Source organism: Ipomoea nil, unplaced genomic scaffold (genome assembly GCF_001879475.1).
Source record: "Ipomoea nil cultivar Tokyo-kokei standard unplaced genomic scaffold, Asagao_1.1 scaffold2165, whole genome shotgun sequence".
Classification (NCBI taxonomy): domain Eukaryota; kingdom Viridiplantae; phylum Streptophyta; class Magnoliopsida; order Solanales; family Convolvulaceae; genus Ipomoea; species Ipomoea nil.
In genome coordinates, this window is record NW_017618593.1 from 1,345,883 (window position 1) to 1,369,063 (window position 23,181).

Consider the following 23,181-nt stretch of genomic DNA (forward strand, 5'->3'; position numbering starts at 1 on the left):
TGGAAGCAAAACTTGGAATCTTGACAAAGGCTTCTTTTGGCTTGAAGAATAAGCTACTCTTGTTTTCTAGAGAGAAGGTAGAGATATTTTCTAGGAAATGTAAGGGAATGAAATGAAGAAGTCTTCTAGGTTTAGGTTACAAAACAAGCTCTTGGTGAAAAGACAAGGATACCCTTACTAACTCTTAGAAAGTGTAAGGAACAAGGGAACTCCTCTCAAAGCACAAGGTACAACACCACTTAAGGATTGACTAGTCAAATACTAGTCCTTGAGTATCAAAAATCAGGATTTTAGGAATCAATTCCTCAAAAGAAATAGAATTAATTACTCAATTATTTCATGGTTTGGAGTGTGGATTTTTGGGGTGTCACAACGGGTGGGGCGGCGGGTAGGCCACTGCCCGCCGTTCCGCCCACGGGTACACCAACTGTACAAAATAATCCCTTCGGGGATTTTTAACTCCAAGCCCTAATTCAAGTCCAAAACATGCCAAATCTCACCAAATACAACAAAATGACTTTGAATCAAAGGAATAGCCAAGCAATGGCATACATGAACCCTAATAACAAGCTCTAGATATGCATTTTCACAAGACAATGCATAAACACTCACATTTCATAGCAAAATCACATGTAGAATCCAAGAATCATCAAATAGGTAAGCAAAATAGATTTTGTAGAGCATGGGTTACCTCTTGAAGACTCAACTTTCACCTTAAACACTTCACAAAGCTCTCAACAAGGTTCCCTTTCCACACCCACTTCAAGAACACACCAAAACAACATAAAGATTTCACCTTTATAAAAAGATACCTTAGAAAACACTAAAAACACAAGAGGAGCTTAGATCTTACCCTCCTAGATGCTCAAAAGTATGAAAGGTAGAATCTTGAAGGCAAACTTGAAAGATCTTGGTAGCCCTAGGTGTGGCTTGGAAAGAAAGGTAACTAGCTTTTAGAGAGAAGAGAGAGAGCTTATGATTTTTCTCTTGGAGAGTGTTTGAAGAAATGAAGTGTGTCTTCCTAGGTTAGCTTGAAAGACTATTGCCAAGGAAATGTCTTATTTACCCTTACTAAGATGAAATGTGTAAGGGAACAAGGGAACAACTCACAAAGCTTTAGGTACAACTTTTGACTTTGGGTTGACTAGTTGTAACACCCCCTTTTTTCAAAACTTTAGGTACAACGATGAAAGTGATATGGTTTAGGTTTAGGGAAATTGTTAGGATAAGGATTGTAGTAATTAGTATATAATAGGACTCTACAGTAATTAGTAATCTGAGAAAATTTTAATTTTTTTTCCCTTTTATTTAATTACAACACATTGTTTAAATTGCGAAAGCTAAAACAAAACGAGGGAATAGGGGATGCTACCGCCACGTTCAGGTATTCCTCTTATACCCAAACGCTAAGGCTAAAAACAATTAATTAACTAAAACAACTCAAAATTATGAACTAGTACATTAACAACTAACAATTCAACTGTCTAACTAATAAATGATATCTGTAGGTGGTTCACTCATTCTCATGTCCAATGCTCGTGCAAGAGTTCCTGCAAAAACAATTAAAGAATAGAAAACAAAGAAACACACAAATTCAGCCTTAAGCTTGTGAGATCTACTTCACCCCATAAAACATTTTTGCACATAGCACATAGGAGCAAATAATTGGCATATAGCATACACGCTTTAAACATTTAATCTTTTATTATCAATAGAGGATAATCATATAGAACATAACTCAAATATGAAATACTCAGAATTTCCAACAACCATAATTTCCCAATAATACTCATAATTTTTAATACCAAATGAGTAGTTCTCACAATGGATATTTTAGGAACCTTTCAAAAGTAATATTTTTTTTTCCAACATAGAGGAACACCAATCTCAATGCAATGGGCAGGGTCTTGTTTCATCAAGCCCTAGTGAACAGTAATCACCATAATGAACACTACACAAAATCTCATTCAATCTCAAATAATGGGCAGGGTCTTAATTACTTAAGCCCTAGTGAACAGTAATTCTCTTTACTGAACACTACTCAAAAATCCCATATAAACCAACCAAATGATGGGCAGGGTCTTATTCAATAAGCCCTAGTGAACAGTACTCACTCAACTGAACACTACGCAAAAATCTCATATAAGTGGAACAGAACTAATACCATAAGTGTGCACACCCCTAATGGGTTTCCAAGCCCAATGGGTAGTAACTAGTCCTAGTAGCCAGGATACGTTTCTACTGACTACTACTCAACAGGGTAAATACCCTAGTGGATAGACTCCGCTAACCACTCCTCAAAATACAACAGGACTAAAAGTCCTAGTGAGACAGGATATGTTTTCACTGCTCACTCCTCAAAATTACAGAGAGTTTTTAGGCTCCCTAGTGAGTCGGTATATTCAACCGCTCACTCCACAACAAACTGGATCTTACCCAAGTATCCAGAATTTCATAACAGGATACTACACAATGCTTAAGGATCCATTTTTCTTTATCCCTCATCCCCCATATTTATAAAAATGATAACATTACTGATATTTCTCAAGCAAGCAAATTCTCAACACCTCAAATAAGAAACTGACAGAAATTTTCAGAATGTATGACCTGAATTGCAAAATTTACCAAGAACAATCGGTAACACATTTTAATATGAAATTTTCCAGATAAGAAGTACAAAGAGTCTAGACTACACACACAAAATTTCAAGTCAATCCAAGGCCTAGAAGTATTTTTACCGAAATATTTCCCAACAATGCGCCAAACAGAAATTAAACTGGCAGTACACTGCCTCAACTTTACGAAATTTTTCTGGAAAAACCGAAACATATTTTTAACCAAAACTTTTTATAAACATCAAATATAACAAGTCTAGGTTATCCATAAAAACTTTCAAGCAAAAAGAAGCTTTAGGAAGCAATTTTCATGAATTTTTCTTTCCAGCTGCGCCAGTCAGAATTTTCTCAGGCAATGATCAAATTCTGTAAAATTTATCCTTTTTAATCACCACAAAATCACCACATCACATATGCAGGGATTTCAAAACATCTAAACTCATATATCTACTCACATAATATGACCAAATAACTTACAACACCAAATATCATCAATTTTTCAAAATCATGAATCAAATAAACAATTAGTAAAATCAGTTTTTGATTTGGGGTAAAAGGATTTTAGTGAACATAAATCTTACCTGGATTCTAAAATCAACTAAGCTCTTTAATCCCTACGTGGAACCTGATGATGAGTGCGGGAGAAGACCAATGATAATTGAAGAAGAAAGCTACGATATTTTTCCCTTTTGTGTTCGGTGATATTAGGGGAATGGGAAACGATGAAAGTGATATGGTTTAGGTTTAGGGAAATTGTTAGGATAAGGATTGTAGTAATTAGTATATAATAGGACTCTACAGTAATATATATATCTATTTCCAGCCACTGAGTTAGGAAGTAACATAGCTAATAATAACTAATTACTTTAGGTTTATTTAATATATGTAATAAAAACATATTAGTTTTAGAATTTCAAGATTAGTTATTATATTATATTAGTAATTAGTAATACGAGTTTAGGAAAATATTTAAACTATCTTCATTATTAGGAAAAGTATATGCCTTTACATATTATATTTGGATTAGGAAGCTATTAGGCTCAAAGAATAATATTTCTACAATAATAGGGATTAGGAGACTCTAAATAATTTAGTCACGTACGCACATACGGTCTTCGTACAATGCCCAGAAAATATGGGGTATCACACTAGTCAATTACTGGTCCCCGACTATTGAATTTTTAGGAATTTAAGGAATTAAATTATCAATTGAATTATGATTAATTACTTGATTAATTCCTTAATCGAATTTGGATTACGGGGTGTCACATCCTCTCCCCCTTCAAAGAAGCTTCGTCACCGAAGCTTGGGTACGACGAGTTATAACAACGGTGAAATGAAACAGCAATGTGACAAGAGTGTCAAGAACATCCATCTTTTGGTCAAAACACAGAGGATTTACAAGACATCAAAGCAAGCAAGAAGGTATATCAATACAAGGATTGAAAGAATTTAACCAACGGAGATATTGAGCATATCAAACTCTAAACCAAACACAACAAACCAACTTCTATCCAACCACCAAAGTCTAAGCCTCTAACTTCTAACACAAACCACTAAACCAACAAACCCACCAATCAAGCAAGCAAAGCAAACACACGAAGCAAACCGCAACAACTAGCAACGGTAAAACGAGGTACATGCCGAGAACAACTATGGATAACGCTCCCTCTTGGTTGATTCCATCTCCCAAGTAGTTTCTTCTATGCGTGATGTGACCACCAAAACTTTACCATCTTCACAGACTTCCTACGCGTATCCCGGGTTTTAAAATCCAGGATCTTGAGCGGCCTTTCTTCATAAGACATATCATCGTCCAAAGGAATCACTTCCGGTGGTAGAACATGTGTCGGGTCGTGAGCATATTTCTTAAGCTGAGATACGTGGAAGACATTATGGACTCGCTCCAGCTCCATAGGTAAAGCCAACCGATAAGCTAGATTCCAAACCCTCTCAAGAATCTCATAAGGTCCTATGAAACGGGGGCTTAGCTTGCCCTTCCTTCCAAAACTCATCACTCCCCGGGTGGGAGATACTCTCAGCCAAACCTTATCTCCAACCGCGAACTCTACTTGCCTTCTTGCTAGGTCGGCGTAGGATTTTTGACGATCTTGTGCCGCTTTCATCTTTCCTTGAATCTATTTAACTTTTTTTGCGGTGTCAAGCAAGAACTGCGGTCCCAAAACTACCGGATTGACCATATTCTCCTAGCACAACAGACTGCGACACTTTTGGCCGTAAAGAGCTTCATAAGGAGCCAAGCGTATACTCAAGTGATAACTGTTGTTGTAAGAGAATTCTATTAAATCTAGGTGATCCTCCCATGATCCTTGAAAATCAAGCATGCATGCTCTCAATATGTCCTCGATAGTCTGAATAGTCCTCTCTGTTTGTCCGTCTGTGGCCGGATGGAAGGCGGTACTGAGATTTAGCTTGGTTCCCAAGGCTGCTTGTAAGGATTTCCAAAACTGCGATAAGAACCTTGGATCCCGATCGGAGACTATATCCCTTGGTACTCCATGATATTTCACTACATGACTAACATAGGCTTGGGCCAACTGCGTCATTGTCCATGTTTCTTTCATCGCGATAAGGTGAGCGGTCTTGGTCAAGTGATCAACTATTACCCGGATTTTATCCTTAGCGGAACGGGTTACCGACAAGCCTCCCACGAAGTCCATAGATATGGAGTCCCATTTTCCTTGTGGAACCTCCAACGGTTATACTAAGCCTTTGACCCTGCAACGCTCCGCTTTCACCTTCTGACAATTCAAGCATCTGCCCACGAACTCCGCTACCTCCTTCTTCATGTTAGGCCACCAGAAAAGCTTCTTCACGTCTTTGTACAATTTGTCGCCTCCGGGATGCACCGAGAAAGGTGTATTATGGCCTTCTTCCAAAATCTAACGCTTCAACCGATCACATGATGTAGGTACACATAAACGACCCTCGTACCTCAATTCTCCGTCCGTGGACAACTCAAACGGTCCCCCCCCCCCCCCTTCCTTTTGCCAGATCGTCTCTTGCCTTCATCAAGCTAGCATCCTTTAGTTGTTCCGCTTTGATCTCCTCCAAAAGCGTAGGTACGACTCTCAAGTTGAAAAGATGGGCTTCCGACTCGACTTCACCTTGTTCCACCACTTCTAGGTTCATCCTTTGGAACTCCTTGCAAAGCTCGTCAGCCACTACCCAAATGGAACTAACGGCATGTTTGGTAGTCCTGCTCAGAGCGTCCGCCACAACATTTGCTTTCCGTTCGTGATATTTTATGTCCAACTCATAGTCTTTAATGAGTTCCAACCACCGTCTTTGACGCATGTTGAGATCCTTTTTTGTGAAGATATAGTTGAGGCTCTTGTGGTCCGTAAAGATCTTACAACGCACACCGTAAAGATAATGCCTCCTGAATCTTCAAGGCGAAAACTACGACCGCCAACTCTAAATCATGCGTGGGGTAGTTCTCTTCGTGCACTTTAAGCTGTCGCGAGGTGTAAGCTATCACTCTCCCATTTTGCATCAGCACACAACCTAGTCCTTTCTTGGATGCATCGCTGTAGACCTCGAATCCTTCTGTCCCGGATGGTAAGACCAGTACTGGTGCAGTCGTGAGTCTCTCTTTCAACTCCCGGAATGCTAACTCGCAAGCTTGATTCCATTGGAAAGGCATGTCCTTCTTTAACAGCTTTGTCAACGGTTGAGCCACCTTAGCGAAGTCCAACACAAACCTTCGGTAGTAACCCACTAGTCCAAGGAAGCTTCTTACTTCCGCCACAGTCGTCGAAACGGTCCACTCCTTCACCACCCGAATCTTATCCGGGTCCACCGAGATGCCTCTGATGTCTATCACATGGCCCAAGAATGCCACGATATCCTTCCAGAACTCACATATCGAAAGCTTGGCGTACAACTGCTTTTCTCTCAGAATCTGGAGTACTGTCCGAAGATGCCCCACGTGCTCTTCTTTATCCCGAGAATACACAAGGATGTCGTCGATGAACACTATCACGAAGTCGTCGAGATGAGGCTTGAACACTCGATTCATTAGATCAATGAACACCGCTGGTGCATTGGTCAACCCGAACAGCATTACTGTGAACTTGTAGTGGCCATAGCAATTTCGGAACGCCGTCTTAGGTATGTCCTAGTCTGCCACTTTCAACTTATGGTAGCCTGATCATAGGTCAATCTTGGAGAACACCCCGGCACCTCGAAGTTGATCAAACAAGTCGTCGATCCGCGGTACGGGATACTTGTTCTTGATTGTGACTTGGTTCAGCTCGTGGTAGTCGATGCACAACCTCATGCTCCCATCTTTCTTCTTCACAAAGAGCACCGGCGCTCGCCATGGTGACGTACTCGGCCGGATGTAGCCTTTGTCTAAAAACTCTTGCAATTGAGTCTTCAACTCCTGCATCTCTTTGGGTGCTAAACGATAGGGAGCTTTAGATATAGGCGTTGTACTGGTACAAGATCCACTGAGAATTCAACTTCTCTCGGAGGAGGCATTCCCGGAATCTCCTCGGGGAAGACATCAAGGAACTCGCATACAACAGGTATGGTCTGAGCCGCCTCTCCTTTTGCCTTCAGGTTTTCAACTGAGCACAAGAAGATCTCGTGGCCCTTCTCCACGTACTTTTTCATCTTCATCATAGACACTAACTTGATCCCCAGTTCTGATGCGGCCCAACATAATGAAAATCCATTAAGATTACAAATTGGGCCAATCACAAGATCCGAGGCCCAAATCAGCTTTATTATTTGTGGTCATCATTATTTTAAATTGTTTAGAATTAAAGAGAAAACACTAGTTGTATTTAGAAAGGATTCCTTAAATACTTTTCTAAATAAAACTCTATTTATTTGTTTTCTAGATTAGGTTTAGGACTCTTTTTTCCATTGTATTTAGAATTATAATGCTGCCCCTATACCTATAAATAGGGCACATCCATATCAGTTGCGGGAGGCTTTAATTCAATAAAATTCTTAAGTTTTTCTTTACACTTGTGTAAGAAACCTTATGGCTAATTGTGGACTCAATTAGTGGCTAGTCGTGGACTCGACTAGCAAATTGATTCGTGGACTCGAATCAATCTTACTTTCTTCAACCTTAGATTTAGGTTCGTGGACTCGTTCTTGAATCGAAGGAAACTAGATCCGACTCTAGTTTATTGAAGATTGCAACATCGAGGTACTTGAAGCTACATGGGATTCTTCTAAGTCTTTGAGGATTCGAGACAAAGTGTTTCTCGTGAGGTCTAAGGTATTTTGATCCATCTCTATCTTTAGTTTTGAGAGCATTCTTGGGACAATATTCCAAACTTATTTGAATCTTGGATTAGATTCATATCAGGTTCTTCTGTTGATCCTCGGTACGACACCCTTTTCCCACTTGGCCCTCTCAAAACCACTTTCTGCTCACCACACAAGATCTGAGCTCTGAACCGCCCTAACCAGTCCATACCCATGACCACATCTACCCCGTCCAGGCCGAACTGTATTAGATTACTGGAAAACTCTTCTCCGCCGATGGCTATCTTAACGTCTTTGAAGAGACGGTCACAGGTTTTAAGTTCTCCGGATGCCACTTTGACACTTAACTTCACCCCGACGCCTACGGTCAGGCCTAACTTCTTCACAAGCCCCGGAGATATGAACGAGTTGGACGCTCCGGAATTGAACAAGATTATTGCTGGGACGGCATGCACCAGAAATGTCCCAATCACTACATCGCTGTCCCCCGTTCGATCCTCGCTTAGGATGAGGATCCTCTCCTGTGTTAACCCTTCCAACAAACTCTGGGTCTTCATCCCACCACTTCCTCTTAGATCATGAGACGTTGGTAGGGTAGCTGTGCTGGGACTTATTTGAGTGGATGTGCCTCTTTGAATCCACTGCTCGACCACACTAGGAGTGTTACGAACTCCTGCTATTCTGGGTCTCTTGGCCGCATCACTCACATCATCGAACGTAATGATACGCTGTCGAGGAGGCATCGCAAGCTTCAACAACAACAACACAATTACCAACAAGACAACAAACAGGCAAGCAACTGTAAACAACGCTCAGCTCACCGTGCATCCTAAGAATCCTAAGCCTAACACTTAGATTCTTAAGGTCACCTTAAGGTCTCAAACCACACTTAGCCACTTAGAAGTCTATACTTTATCAACCTAGGCTCAAACCTAGGCTCTGATACCAACTGTAACACCCCCTAATTTCCATGCTAAATTAAACCTTAAACATGCAGATAACTACCCAAAACACCATACACAGTGGAAGACTAAACAAGGATTATATAAATAGGAAATAAAGGTTGCTATGCCACGTCCACTCAAAGGTGAACGCACAGGCGAAACATCTGCATAAATCCATAATCTAAATTCATTCAGAAACATGAGTACTAGTGTCTAACATTGGCACACAGGCCTCAACGTCTCAAAATAAAGGGATCTAAGCTAACAGGTTCTAGACCGCGCTCTCGTCTACTAATCACCTGAAAGAAACATGAGTTCTTTCGGTCACTTTTTGCCGCATCATCGTATGGCACAACTGGGTCAGTCTGCTAGGACGCGGCCGCCACCGCCACCGTGCCACCTGTTGCCCCTCGCAATCTGCTCAATGTCACCGGAAGCTGCCGAAATCCCTTCGCCGTCTCCATTCCTCGTTCTCGCTGGGCAGTGCTGTCAGATCACTCTGGATGTGCACCCACGCCCGCAATTTCCACTCATGCCGCACTTACCGGTGCTACGTTGAATGCCACTACCGCTGGCCAAACGTTTGTACCCTTTGTTGTTGACAATTTTGTGCGAGTGGCGGATATGATGGGCATGTTATGTCACGTATGCCTACTTCTTGGTTGGCGTCCCCTCATATGTCAGGTCAGTCGATGATGGACATCATGGCTGACTAGCGGGAGGCTCAAGATCCTCGTCAGTTACATGTCCTCCTTTCGTGCAAATCTTTCAATATTGGGTGACCACGCAGGGTGGTCGGGTTGCTATGGCTCCTCTCACAGAGGTTTAGTTGCGAGAGACGTTGGAGGGTAAGAGACGAATAGTTCACGAAGTTGAAGCTTCCTTTTACATGGGATAGCGGCAAATGCAAGAGGTTCTCTACAACAACCTCCTTCAACCGGTGATCCCTACTACGCCATCCCCGCCTGGTAGTGCTTTTCTACTCACTCCAAAGAGATCGGGATGTGGAACTTGTCCCGTCTCTCGCGGCGTCGTACAACCCAACTCCCAATACCCGATCACCTCCATTATTCACCATCCCCACTTGGGCCAAGACTTTTCTTATAAAATGGGCCCTGACCCTGGGTATCCTGACCCCATCTCAAGTTCCCCACTTTCATTAGTTGTCTCTGACGAGTAAAGAAAGTATATATGCTCTTGACCTTCAACGTACCTCGACCCTTCCAACTCCCATCCTGGAAGCTCTCCTTCCCCTACAAGAGAAAGATAGAGCTACTCACTACCTTCCCTTCGTGCGGGCTTATTGGAACGCCATGCCACGAAGGGTATCTTAGCGGCCCACTGAGCAGCGGCACATATTGAACGTTGAGTCGCATAATTTAAACTCCTAGATTGTTGCGAAATGGGATAGGATGCCCCATCCGCCAAAACCATGCGCTTGCCGGGGGCAGGTCCGCGCATGTGAGATGCGATAACCCACACGCCCCATCCGCCAAAACCATGCGGCTTGCTGGGGGCAAGTCCGCGCATGTGGGTTGCTGATAACTCACATGCCCCAGCGACCAAATGTGCACGGATGGTCCGCGAGGGCGAGGCCGCCTTCTACATGGGGCAACGACAGATGCAGGAAGCATTGTACGGCAAGCTCAGTCGTCGTTTTTCTACCTTCAGCGTAGGTGGGTGGGAGTTGCCTGAGCTTTTGCCACTGCAGCCACTGCCTCGGCCAGTGATACCCACGACCCCTTCTCCGGCTGGAAGTGCTTTCTTGGTTACGCCGGAGAGGCCCGGACGAAGGATTAGTTCAGCCATTGCCGCACCCTCTGATCCATCATCTGGTCCTGGTACCAGCGGTGCGGGAAGTGTGAATCCGTCTAGTGTGGATGGCTACACCGCGCCGTCGTCCTCTGGTCTTTCTGGGTCGACAGAAGGATCCACCGCACCGCGCGAGTGAGCCGAGGGCTTGTCTCGGTCACCTGCTTCGTTTATTATTTTGTTCTACTTTTGACATTGCTTTGATGTGGTTCTTCCTCGCCCTTTCTTTTTGTGCTTTCGTTACATGGTCGATAATATAACTCGTATCGTCTTTCATACTCCTCTGCTATCATTGCCTGCAAAATGAGATACGGGTTTTGTGGGACTATGCCACGTTCACCCATAGTAGCCATTTTTTCTTTCGTTTTTTCATTTCTTTTTTTTTTCTTTTTTTTTTTTTTGGCTTGGCTTGCACGCTGGGCTGCGTACCTTTCCCTGCAGGCCCAGGTGGATGTATACTCATCGTGGATGGCATACTAGTGTGTGGGCTGCCTGCTTCCTCATGTTGGCACCATACACTATACCCCTTTTTTTTTTGGGTGGCACGCTGGTTACGAACTTTGTTCCGTAGGACCAGGTGAAGATGCGCATGTTGGAGCGGAGCTCGCGTTCATGCGGGTAGATAATGAAGATTCATCATCGCATTAGGATCAACATAACTTTTTCATGCTTAATAACGAAGATGAAAAACAAAACCAAAAAGAGAAGAAAATGTGAAAGCGTATCAAGTCTAGGAAAGGAACTTATGTATTCCATGCCCCTCCGGGAGGCAGCATCCGCCACCCCGCGCTAGGTTCGCGCGAACCGGGTGGAAATCTGCTTCTAGATCTATTCATCTGGGTGCTCGCTGGGACTTGAGTGCGTGATAGAATGTAAGAAGATGGGTAAAGCTAGGACGCATGCTTTTTCGTAACGGTCCCCACATACGGTGCCAATGATGGTTTTAATGAAAACGGGTTCACCATAAACCGGGTATAGGAAATACAGAACGGAATAAAGAACAGGCGCACAAGCCTAATGTCGCAGGCCTAGAAACAACAGTACAAGAAAGTTATACGGAAAAAAGGGAAATAAACGGATAGATAGAAACCTGAATTACATACATAATCTCATAATCGATCTCTGGACCAATTAGGAGAGAGAGAGGACTCAGACCGCCAGGCTACCAGGTCTTTTACTGTTTCTTGCCCTGTCCTAAACTTACCGCTAGCACCCCCTTTTATACCCTCTCAAGACTTCCGCATACCACCTACGTGTGCGACATCTACAGGCCTCCAGCTCCCACCATACACGTGTCCTCCCCTCTCCGCACGTGCCCCCAACTTCTCGAACTGGACCGATTTTATCGCGCACTCTCCCGAGATCCCTGCTCCTATACGCATCGCCCTTCGTCAGCTGCCCTTCCGTGTGCAGACTGCATGCACTAGCCGCCATTCCACCCACATGCATGCATGTACATAGTCTCCAACAGCGTGTATGCAGCCGCCACCTTGTACGCATGCAACCATTATCCATACGCATAGCCACCACCTTGCACGCATGCAACCGTCATCCATACGCGCAGCCACCACCTTGCACGCATGCAACCGTCATCCATACGCGCAGCCACCACCTCGTACGCATGCAACCGCCACCCGTACGCGCAGTCGCCACCTTGCACGCATGCAACCGTCATCCATACGCGCAGCCACCACCTTGTACGCATGCAACCGCCACCCGTACGCGCAGCCGCCACCTTGCACGCATGCAACCGTCATCCATACGCACAACCACCACCTTGTACGCATGCAACCGCCACCCGTATGCGCAGCCGCCACCTTGCACGCATACAACCGTCATCCATACGCGCAGCCACCACCTTGTACGCATGCAACCACCACCTGTACGCGCAGCCGCCACCTCGCACGTCCATGCATGCCGTAGCTGCCACCCCGCCTTGCGTGCGGCTATCCTCCATGCACGCCGGCTACCTGCAACCATCTTCTACGTGTAGACCGCATGCGGCCAGCCTGCGAGCCCACCCTTCTACTCTTGGGCGCCCCCCTGGGCATATGGGCCAGGCCCAAACTGATATATTCCATCAATATACATATATATATATATATATATATATATATATATATATATATATATATATATATATATATATATATATATATATATATATAGACTTGCATTCAAATGAGGACAAGTAAATTATAAAGGACTGTGAGGACATATGTAGTGTGTACCATTAGCCTGTATGTCGTGTGCATGGCCGAATATATTCTTGTGCCACAGTTTGTATGTCGCGTGCATACATTTGTTAATTAATAGATCCTGGGTTCGAAACCTGATGTTTACATGTATTCTTGTGTGCCATTATGTATTAAATTGTGTGCCTGATATTGATTTGTTGTGTGCCCATTATTTGTCCTCACAGTCCTCTATATATTGTTGTCCTCATTTGAACTCAACCCTATATATATATATATATATATATATTATATTTTATTATATATATATATATATATATATATATATATATATATATATATACATATAGAGTTAATTCCAGTAATGGTCCTCTGACTATTGCAATTTTCCAAATTTAGTCCTCGTCTTTTAATTTGGACAAAATAAGTCCTTGACTATCAAATTTATTCCACCATTGGTCCTTCCGTCAACCAACAGTTAGATAGACATTAGTGAAAGGCTAAAAGGGTCATTTCCTCTGCAAACATTTGATCCAACGCTGCAACATTGGATCATTGCACATCCGGGAATGAAGCTCATGAAGCGGTTACATTCGCTTACACTTCACACATCCACCAGGAACTCTGGTTCTACATCCAGAGAAAATAAACCTTTTTCTCTTCAATTTTCCTCTGCTTCTCTTGTTTCCTCTGAAACACAGGGTATATTTTTCATTGTGTTTTATACTTTTATTCCATAGAAATAGTTCTTTTTCTCTGTGTTGAAGAAATACAGATGAGGAGTCTGATCGAAATCCATTCTAAAACCTGTGAGGACAATTTGAGGCATTTGTCTGAGGAGTTCTGCACCTTTTTCATTCATGTTTATCTATGTTGATTTCTATGTTTATCTCTCAATGTGTACATGTGTTTGTTCTTATCTAGTTCTGCATGTAGCTACCCGTGCTCGTCTAAGATCAATGTGATTATGCGAAGAAGAAAAAGAAGTTCCAATGCTCATGCTAAATTGATCTCCCTGCTAGTGTTGCATATTAGCTCTCTGTACCTCTTTTCCATGGCTGATTTGTGTTAATTCAACGGCTACACTTGCTTGTTCTTGAAATATGCATCTTTCATTTGAATTTTTTTCGAATTTTTCAATTGTTCCATTGTTTGGCTCTCCTCACCTTTAGCTTCCTTTCTAATTGTCTATGAAAGCAGTGGCTAGTCATGGAAGCAAAAATTCAATGTTTTATGTTATTGATTTACTCCTAAGTACGTCTACTACAACTTCTACGTTTCTAGCGAATGAAGATGAATACAGCACCATATTGGCATGCCCAGGATCTTTAAGTTCGATTCTATATTTCTTCTTTTCATACTTTTGCGACAAAAAGAAAAGGTAATGTACCTTAGGACCTCTGGGCCATTTCGCCAAAGAGGGGTTGAGGTGGTGTCACACTTAGCGCAACCGCGAGTGACGAGCGGGGCGGCGGCAGCACGGGCGGACTTGTGGGATGAAGAAGATAAAGAGTGACGTGATTCAATGAGCGGCCTCTCATTGGCAGAAGTGAGACGAGTGGAAGGCATTCTCAGAGAAAGAGTACAATCCACCAGAGAAGAAGAGTAGATGGTTTGATCATAATCCGGAGCTTCGTCATTATAATAGTACTGATTATAATTCTGATTTGCCGGCGGGGAGGAGAAGAACATGGAGGATTGTACAGTCCTGACTTTTGGCATTTCTCCTTTATCATTTGTTCATAAAGTGTTGCTTCACCATGAAGAGTTTGTCCCACGGGCATCTTGCATTGGAGCGCAGACATCTTTAAAGTCTGCAATTATTCTCCTTTAATTTACTGTTTTTTTCTCTTATAATCTGAACCTGTCGAACAGGAGGAAGGGGAAGAAGAGATTAGATATGGAAAGTCCCATTTTACCCCTGAACTTAAACGTCTGTTTAATGCCAATTTGATGGAAGGACCAATGGTGGAACAAATCTGATAGTCAAGGGCTTGTTTCGTCCAAATTAAAAGACAAGGAGTAAATTTGGAAAATCACAATAGTCGGAGGACCATTGCTGGAATTAACTCTATATATATATATATATATATATATATATATATATATATATAGTTATATAGTTAATTCCACTAAAGGTCCTTTGTCTTTGGTGGCAATTCTAAATTTAGTCTCAGACTATCATTTTCTCCATTTAATATCTTAGACTATTATTTTTTGGACACTTTTTTAGTCCTTCTCATGAATTTTTCTATTTTTCATAAGGGTATTTTTGTCTCTTCATATTGTTATTTTGTTATTTTTTTCGGTTTCAACAGGTTTAATTGGTTTAGGACTTTACAAAAAACCGGTTGAAAAATATGGTTACTAAAAAATCAGAGATTACCTAAATTTTTAAACCAATTAAACTGGTTGAAACCGAAAAAATAACAAAAGAAAATATGAAAAGACAAAAATGCTTTTACCAAAAATAGGAAAGGTTTTTTTTTTTTTCGTGGAGAAAACGAGGCAAAGCCTCGGATTATCTAATTCTACGAGTGTAGGCGCCTCCTACGTCGCGTCGCAAACTTCCCCAATCCTTGCTTTGTGCTAAATTTGCCAAAAAGTCCGCGCGTTGATTACCCTCTCTAAACGTATTTTTGAAGACAATACCATCAAAATTGTTCACCATTTTACTGCAATCCACTAGTTGGGTGCAGCCGGTGTCGTCAATCTCCTTGTCCTCCTGCAACAAGTCCACCACAGATTTGGAATCCATCTCTACAATTATCCTTCTATACCCTTTTTCAAGATAGAATCGTAAACCCTCCCTTAAATTAGGCCACACAGTTCTGCCTTGAAACTCGTCATAACACCAATTTTGTCCGTGAAACCCCAAACCATGTTCCCAACTGAATCACGTACGTACCAAGCCACCCGCTGAAGCCATCCTCGACCTTTTCTTGAAGGCTCCGTTAGTGTTCAGCTTGTACCAACCGCGATCCGGTGGGGACCACTGCACCCAGAACGATTTAGCCGCGATCATGTTCCTATGCTTCCTCACGTCGTCAGCATCCTTAGCTTGCGAGATTGCCCACAGCACTGATTCCAAAAGGGACCATTGCATGTTGTTGAAGGCCGAAATATTTCTGTGTTTCCATCTAGCCCAGAGGACGAAACAGAAAAGGAGAGGCCATTATGGATTGGCCTAGTTGATGCAATTTGCTTTAAGCCATTCTTCTAACGTCTAGTGTATCGGGAAGGTGAAGGTCCTAGGCCGCCGGTGACAGTCTCCAGGTGGTTAGGGCTGCAACACTATCCCAGAAAAGATGTCGTAGCGTCTCCATTTCTGAACCGCAGACGGGGCAACATTCATCCCCCGCGATGTGCCGTCTGACCCTTTCAGCGTTTGTCAATAAGCGTCCTTTCAATGCAAGCCAAAGGAACATCTTAATTTTCTCCCAGCATCCAAGATTCCATAGCTAAGTCCAGTCCTCCTTGGAGTCCTCTGTACCCGAGAAGGACTAAAAATGTCCAAAATATAATAATCTTATTATTGATCAATTCATGATTATAATTAAAATTACATGATGAAGAGATGTATATATATTTGGGTAATTCTATTTACACCACTCCTTTAATAGGTGTAATAGCTTTATAGGTGGTGCACATAGAAAAGTGCTATTTGCACCACCTTCATTAAATATAGTCAAACATTAATATTTATTATTCATTTTTTTAACAATCAAACTATTAATTACCATGGAAGGCAGGCCAGTTGCCTTCTCTTGTGAGAAAGCAGTCCCTCGACTTCTCACCGGAGAAGGTGACGGGTTCGGTGATGACTTGCAACGGCGGTGGTAGCATGGACAAAGCAAATGAGATGAGAAGATGATTTGGTTTTGTTGGTTGGTTGAATTCTTAAAGTTGTTAAATCTGTAAATGAAGTTTATGAAATGGGATGAAGTTGTTGTTGGTGTAACTATGGCGAGAGGATAAAGATGATGATGATGTCATGTTGATGCAATAATAATGCTATTGATGGAGTTTCTTATTTACGATTAAGATGATAAAGTGAGTTTATGATAGTGATTAGATGATGTTAATGATGAGCTGGTGAGGTTTGGCGGTGATGTTAGAAATTCGAATTCTTTTTTATTTATTATTTAATGTTTTATTTAATTAAATTTTGAATAAAAAGCTGGTGAGGTTTGGCGGTGATGTTAGAAATTCGAATTCTTTTTTATTTATTATTTAATGTTTTATTTAATTAAATTTTGAATAAAAAATTTATTAATTACACCTGCGATTTGACCAAAGTGGTGCAAATAGCAAAATGAAACCGGCCCTCATTTAGCTATTTACACCACCTATGTAATTATTGAAAATTTTAACCTTTTTACAATTTCAAAATACTTTATATTCACTTTTAACCAAAGGATGGTGCAAATAGCAACACTCATATATTGAATGATACAAAGAATCCCAGTCAAAATATGAATGATAAATAGTGTGCCTTAAAATACAAATTCCTAATGAATTTTTTTTTTTTTTTTTTGGAAACAATTCCTAATGTATATAAACATCATAAGATTGATATCTATCTATGCACTACCGTCAATCGTTATACCCTACACCACGGTGCGCGTAGCACTGTGCGTCGCGCGCCTCCCAAAACGACATCGTTTTGGGGTCGTTTTGGGAGGCGCGGTAGAAAGTTACTTTGATTATGTATATTTGTTCACACAATTATGTATATTTGTTCATACAATTATGTATATTTGTTTATACAGTTATGTACATTTTTTATACAATTATGTACATTCTTTTTATACAATTATGTACATCCGAATCAGAAAATTTCTGTGTATTATGTTAAGAGTTGATGTGTATTATGTTAAAAGTTTATGTTTATTATGTATTATGTTAGATTATGTGTATTATCTTTTAAAAAGAGTATGTATATTTTGTTATATAATTATGTACATTCATATATACAATTATGTGTATTCTAGTATAACATTATGTACATTTTTGAACAGGAGTTTTTTTTTAAAGAAAACATAACTGCCATACACTGGGCGGAAAATTTCAAAAAAAAAATAAAAAATTAAAACGACGTCGTTTTGCATCTGGGCGCACAATACAATGCGCGCCGTGGTGTAGGATATAAATTGCCCACTACCGTGGTAGCTAAGGTTTGAGATCCAATTAAGTCCAGCCGCGCCGTAGCCCACAACCGACCATTGCAGCACCGTCGAGGTACGTACGAAGTGCATGCGGGTTTTTTCTGCAACGCAAATCCTTAGAAGCTTTTAATTAGCATTCTATTCTTCATCGAATTTAATTTGCAAGAAACGTAACATTCAAGTTCGAAGGTGGACTACGCTTCAAAAAAATCGAAGAAGATGGACGACGCTTCTTCAAGTTCATCAACTCCTGCTACTTCCATAGCTTCTCTTCCCCAAGAAATAATTCTCAAAATTCTCACCTGTCTTCCTCCCAAATCTGCGGTCTCTTTCAGGTGCACTTCTAAATTCTTCCATTCTTCAATCCCTCAGCCGCACTTCAAGTTTAGAATCCTCTTCTCGTTTCCATCCGCAAGCAATCCCACAAATCTCTACACTGTGGGCTACACTACTGAAGAGAGCCATGGAAGGCTCCAACCCAGCAGTCTCCAACGCTCAGCGGACACTAGTACAGAAACAGTCATTCGCGTCCAAAGTAAAGCATAATTCGCGTCCAAAGTTGCTGGGACGCAGATGTCGGGGAATAAATTTTTGACACGAAAAATGATAATTAGCGTCCAAAGTTGAAGAACTTTGGATGCGCAAAGTATTTTTTTATTAAAAAAATAAACACTATACGCGTCCAAAGTTAATGAACTTTGGACGCGTATAGTGTTTTTATTTAAAAAAAAATTACTATACGCCTACAAAGTATAATATACGCGTATTATATATATATATTTTATATATTTAAGTTTAAAAAAAAAAACTGAAATCAGCACTAATACATAATATGACAAAATATGTGTTGAGATGGCTTCTAAATCTTACAATTGCACACATACACTAAAGAAAGCAATGAAATTAAGCAGACAAGTGAAGCTACTCACAGATAATTAATCAAAATCATGTCATTGATGAAATAAGGAAGACTTCTGCTTAAATTATTATATGCAAGATTCCTGAACACACAAACGAAAACACTACTACTTAGAGAACTAAACAAAAACACAAATACAAAATAAAAGTAGACCAGACACTTCACTAATAATCAAATGGACATAAACTCACCGTAAGCCAGGTGGATAACCATTGGACCAGAAGAGAGTTTAGGTGATGGGAAGAGATCTGCCCCACGGGATGTATCACAATATGAGAACGATTGGGGAGAATCAACAGGTGATTTCCATGTCCCTATACATTGCAGAACGAGAGTTAGACAAGATATAAAATCATACAGAACTAGAGGGCACTAGAAGAGAAGTCCTCATACCTAGCGCAGAAAATTCAGATACCGATGGAGGTAAATTTGCTGGGTGTGCACGCCTGTTCCTTTGTGGAGGCTGGAGCGTTTGAGGTGTCGAAGTGACAAGTGCTTCTATCTCCCATGGTGAAACCCTATCAGGACACACAATTGAACATGGTTCATCCCATTGAACTTGAACAAACAAATAACAATATAGGTGTGCCATGATCCACTACTATTCTTGCAACCCTTAAAATGCTCTAGAAGATAATATCCCAAATCACAAAACACCCACCACCCCTCCAGTCACATAAAAGGAATCACTTCGATGACAGAAGATTTATTACAAGCTCTAGAAATAACAATTAATTTTATTGAGAATGAAATTGCATGGCCTATAAATAAAACATTGATGTCTTCACTGTAAAAGGACAAAATTGTCCAATGAAATGCAAAAGAAAAAGAGCAAACCTTGGCCTGTAAAAAACTGAGAAAAGAGTCCTAGTATTTATGGCATGCGATGCAGTAGCAAGAATTCCCAGATGCATACTGTGACTTGATATAACAGAAGATGGCATATTGTTCAGCTGTCTCATTAGCCTTCTGACTCCAACTCATTACATCATTTCTCTTCAGAATGATACTACAACTATTCCAAGGTTTATCAAACAAAAGAAAGCCTTACCGTAACTCTTTCAGCATATAATGGATTGCCAGCAAGGGTTCTGATTCTACCATTTGTTTGTGGTATGCTTTCTGTTAGTGAACCGTTAGATTTCTGGGATGAACCATTAGCACTCTGGGATGAATGAAAACATAAGTTTATACTAAATAACCTTCAATATAAATTACACCTAAACAGGTCACAGATTCCATTCTAAAAACAAGCTAAAAGAATTTAGAAACAATATAATAAAGTTCGGAGACATGCTTCTATTACACAAACTCAAACAATCAAATGAAAAAAAAATAATTCCGAATATCCTATCAGCTAGACAATAAGAGAAAATAATACAGTTCAAAGAGCTCCAACATTTCGAAACAAACCTGAGAAACATGGAGCCTTCCTCTATCGCCGTCGAAATGATGCATGTATGGCTTTCCTGGTTTCAATTCAACTCCTGGACGAAAGTTCAGAGAGATTCATGCTTTAAAATGCAACATTTCTATTTTGTACGTAGATTTCTTATCAAATTGAATTGAATTGACTTAGGTAGAATAGATACCAAATTAAAAGAAACATCAAAAACAAAAAACTGACCCCATAACCCTCAATAAGATTCTTAAACTATTGTTAGAATAAGAGCCTATTTTCCAACAAAGTCAGAAGTACCTTTAATGTAATTTGAATGTTATTTTGAACCAGGGTCCACAATGCAAGGTGGATCCTGGTACTTGGTATTATTTGCCCGAATCAGAGAGTTGGAAAATCTTCAGTATTCATTTATTCAGCTGAAGGGAGAGGGCAGCAGGCATAAGAGGCAAACGCCAAAAATAAATATTTTCCCTCATACCATTTTGAATTTTTTTTTTCCAACTTAGCAAACAAAGGAAAATGAATATCTCCATTTTCTATGCTTCCAACCACCAAGCATGGGAAATGAGATTTTCCCCTTCATAGGGTGAAAATCCAATCATTAGACTACTTTATTTTTAATTTTTTTAATAGAGAATTCTTGTACTAATTCATGGAAGAAATTTCTTCTTGTGCTTGTCAGCTCTAGGAGGCTTGAGGTAAGCAGAGTGGAATTATTGCTGCAGGTTGGGGCATTTTGTGTAGCTATTGGTGCTCTGGTATCAGGTAATCCATCAGCCAAACTATTAATGTTTATATGTGGCTAGAATCTACCTTTAAGTGTTAGTTCATTAGTAATGCGTGGGAACTATGAAAACCAAATGCAAGGCTTCATTGTAAATAACAAAATAAATAAACAACAATAAAAATAACAAAATATAATTTAAACAATTACTGAATTTAAAATTTTAATTCTTACCTTTTTGGAGAGCGTACAACGGCGTCCGTACTGCGATGTCGAGCTGAGCTTGTAGAGCGGAGGCGTCGCGGCGGGGACGTCGAGCGGCAGAGGCGGGGACGTCGATCGGCAGCGGCGGGGACGTAGATCGGCGATGGAAGACGGGACGGCGATGGACGGGAAGATGGAGAGCGTGGACGGCGGGGACGATGGAGATTGATGGACGGCGTCGGACGGCGGGGACGATGGAGACTGATGGACGGCGTCGTACGGCGGTGCTAATGGAGATGACGGGGAAGATCGGAGCTGCTGATGGAGATGACCTTTACGATCTGATCTCGATCTGCTCGTAAAAAAGCTCAGGGCTTTTTTATCCCAAAAGCCCCATGGGCCACTTTGGACGCGATTTATTATTATTCGCGTCCAAAGTACCGAGCTTTGGACGCCAATACTGTTTTAAAATTAAAAAAAAAAAAATTATTTATATAGTGGCATTTTAATTATAAAAATGCCACCGCATTACACTTTAGGCGTCCAAAGTTCTGACTTTGGATGCGAATTAATCGATTTTATTGATGTTTTTTGTACTAGTGAGATGAATTGCAGCGTTTTAAACAACTTCATGGTTCAAGCTTTGCAGATGGGAAGCTTTGTCTGTTCAACAGAAATGGAGAGATCACTATCTTGGACCTTAGTACAAGACAATATATTTCTCTTCCCCAAACATTTGTCGAGCCAGGAGACCTGTGGGAAAAAATTATCTTTTTCGGTGCAGCCCTGGGTTTTGATCCGGTGTCAAAAAGGTACAAGGTTTGCAAGTCAGAATTATACCTTAATAATAGTCACTACTTTTCTTCCACCCCCGAAGGTATGTTGAAGGTTTTAACTCTTGGGGTGGATGAATCATGGAGGGTGGTGACTGCCGAAAACATCTTCCACCCTCGAAAGAACATTGCTTGTGTTCAAATTGATGGTATTATCTATTTGATAAATTTTAAGATAAATTATAGGAATAAACAAGAAATTGCTGTATTTGATATTGAGACGGAGAATTTAATTAGGGTGATACCTTTTCCCTATAGATTCCAACACTGTGTTTGGCCGAAGACGTATTATTCATCATGGGTGAAATTAAATGGTCAACTAGCTTATATTTATGTTGGTTTAATCGAAAGGACCCGAATATTTGTTTGTACTTTGGAGAAATCATTGGGACTGGTGTGGGACAAACATGAGGTTCCTCTTACATTGGAAGTGGAAAAAATCATTAGCGAAGCTGAATTCGTGGGCATTACAGCCAATAGTATTGGAGAAATTGGGTTCATGATTCGAGTTGAGAGAATGCCTTCTTCAATTTTAATTTATGCATGTGGAACAAAAGTATGGAGAAAGTTTGAGATATGTGGACTTCCTAACTATTCATCTTCTGAAAATTTGAGAAGGATTATTGTGCATGTTATAGAAGAGAAAGTATATTTTTCTGAATGAATTAGAAGATGGATCTTTAAGTAAAAGCATATTTATTGAGTCTGAATGAATTAGAATATTTAGTTTATTTTGATAATCTGCCCATCGTGTATTACTTTTATCAAAATGGATATAATGTATCTTAATTTTATATTATTGTTTTGTTGTGTTATTTAATTTCCTTGCCAAATGAAAAGTTGTGAATCTTATCACTACCATGAATCATTGAGCACATAATTTTAATTTTTTTTTTAAAAAAAAAAACTAGTATTTTCGCCCGAGCAATGCACGGAATAGATTTTTTAAAATATTTTAAGAATATTTAGATCGATATGTAATTATTTAAATTATTACATCGAATATTATATAATGAAATTGATGAATTGAGTTGGATCGATTTTATTTTCTAATGTTATCATTGCTTGAATTCGATCAAATAATTGCTCAATTAATAGTCAATGTGTAGATGTAT

General features: G+C 40.5%; 1 protein-coding gene across 1 annotated transcript; it reads right to left on the bottom strand.

Annotated features, from left to right (window-relative positions):
- Positions 1 to 1,488: 1,488 nt before the first annotated feature.
- On the bottom strand, positions 1,489 to 21,570 carry LOC109149926 (auxin response factor 9-like). Its single transcript, XM_019297918.1, has 6 exons — positions 21,264 to 21,570; positions 20,317 to 20,390; positions 19,955 to 20,068; positions 19,297 to 19,421; positions 19,095 to 19,217; positions 1,489 to 1,550 (listed from the first exon to the last, which is right to left on the bottom strand). The coding sequence occupies exons 3-6, from the start codon at positions 20,005 to 20,007 to the stop codon at positions 1,489 to 1,491; spliced, it is 363 nt and encodes a 120-aa protein (XP_019153463.1). The 5' UTR covers positions 20,008 to 20,068; positions 20,317 to 20,390; positions 21,264 to 21,570.
- Positions 21,571 to 23,181: the final 1,611 nt, after the last annotated feature.

What these genes read in the sequence shown, in the direction of transcription:
- LOC109149926 (XM_019297918.1), bottom strand. Translation starts at nt 20,007, where the DNA reads ATGGTAGAATCAGAACCCTTGCTGGCAATCCATTATATGCTGAAAGAG. An exon ending in ATCTGAATTTTCTGCGCTAG is followed by an intron (nt 19,218 to 19,296) that starts GTATGAGGACTT and finishes TGCAATGTATAG; the next exon opens with GGACATGGAAATCACCTGTT. An exon ending in GGTTATCCACCTGGCTTACG is followed by an intron (nt 1,551 to 19,094) that starts GTGAGTTTATGT and finishes TTGTTTTTGCAG; the next exon opens with GAACTCTTGCACGAGCATTG.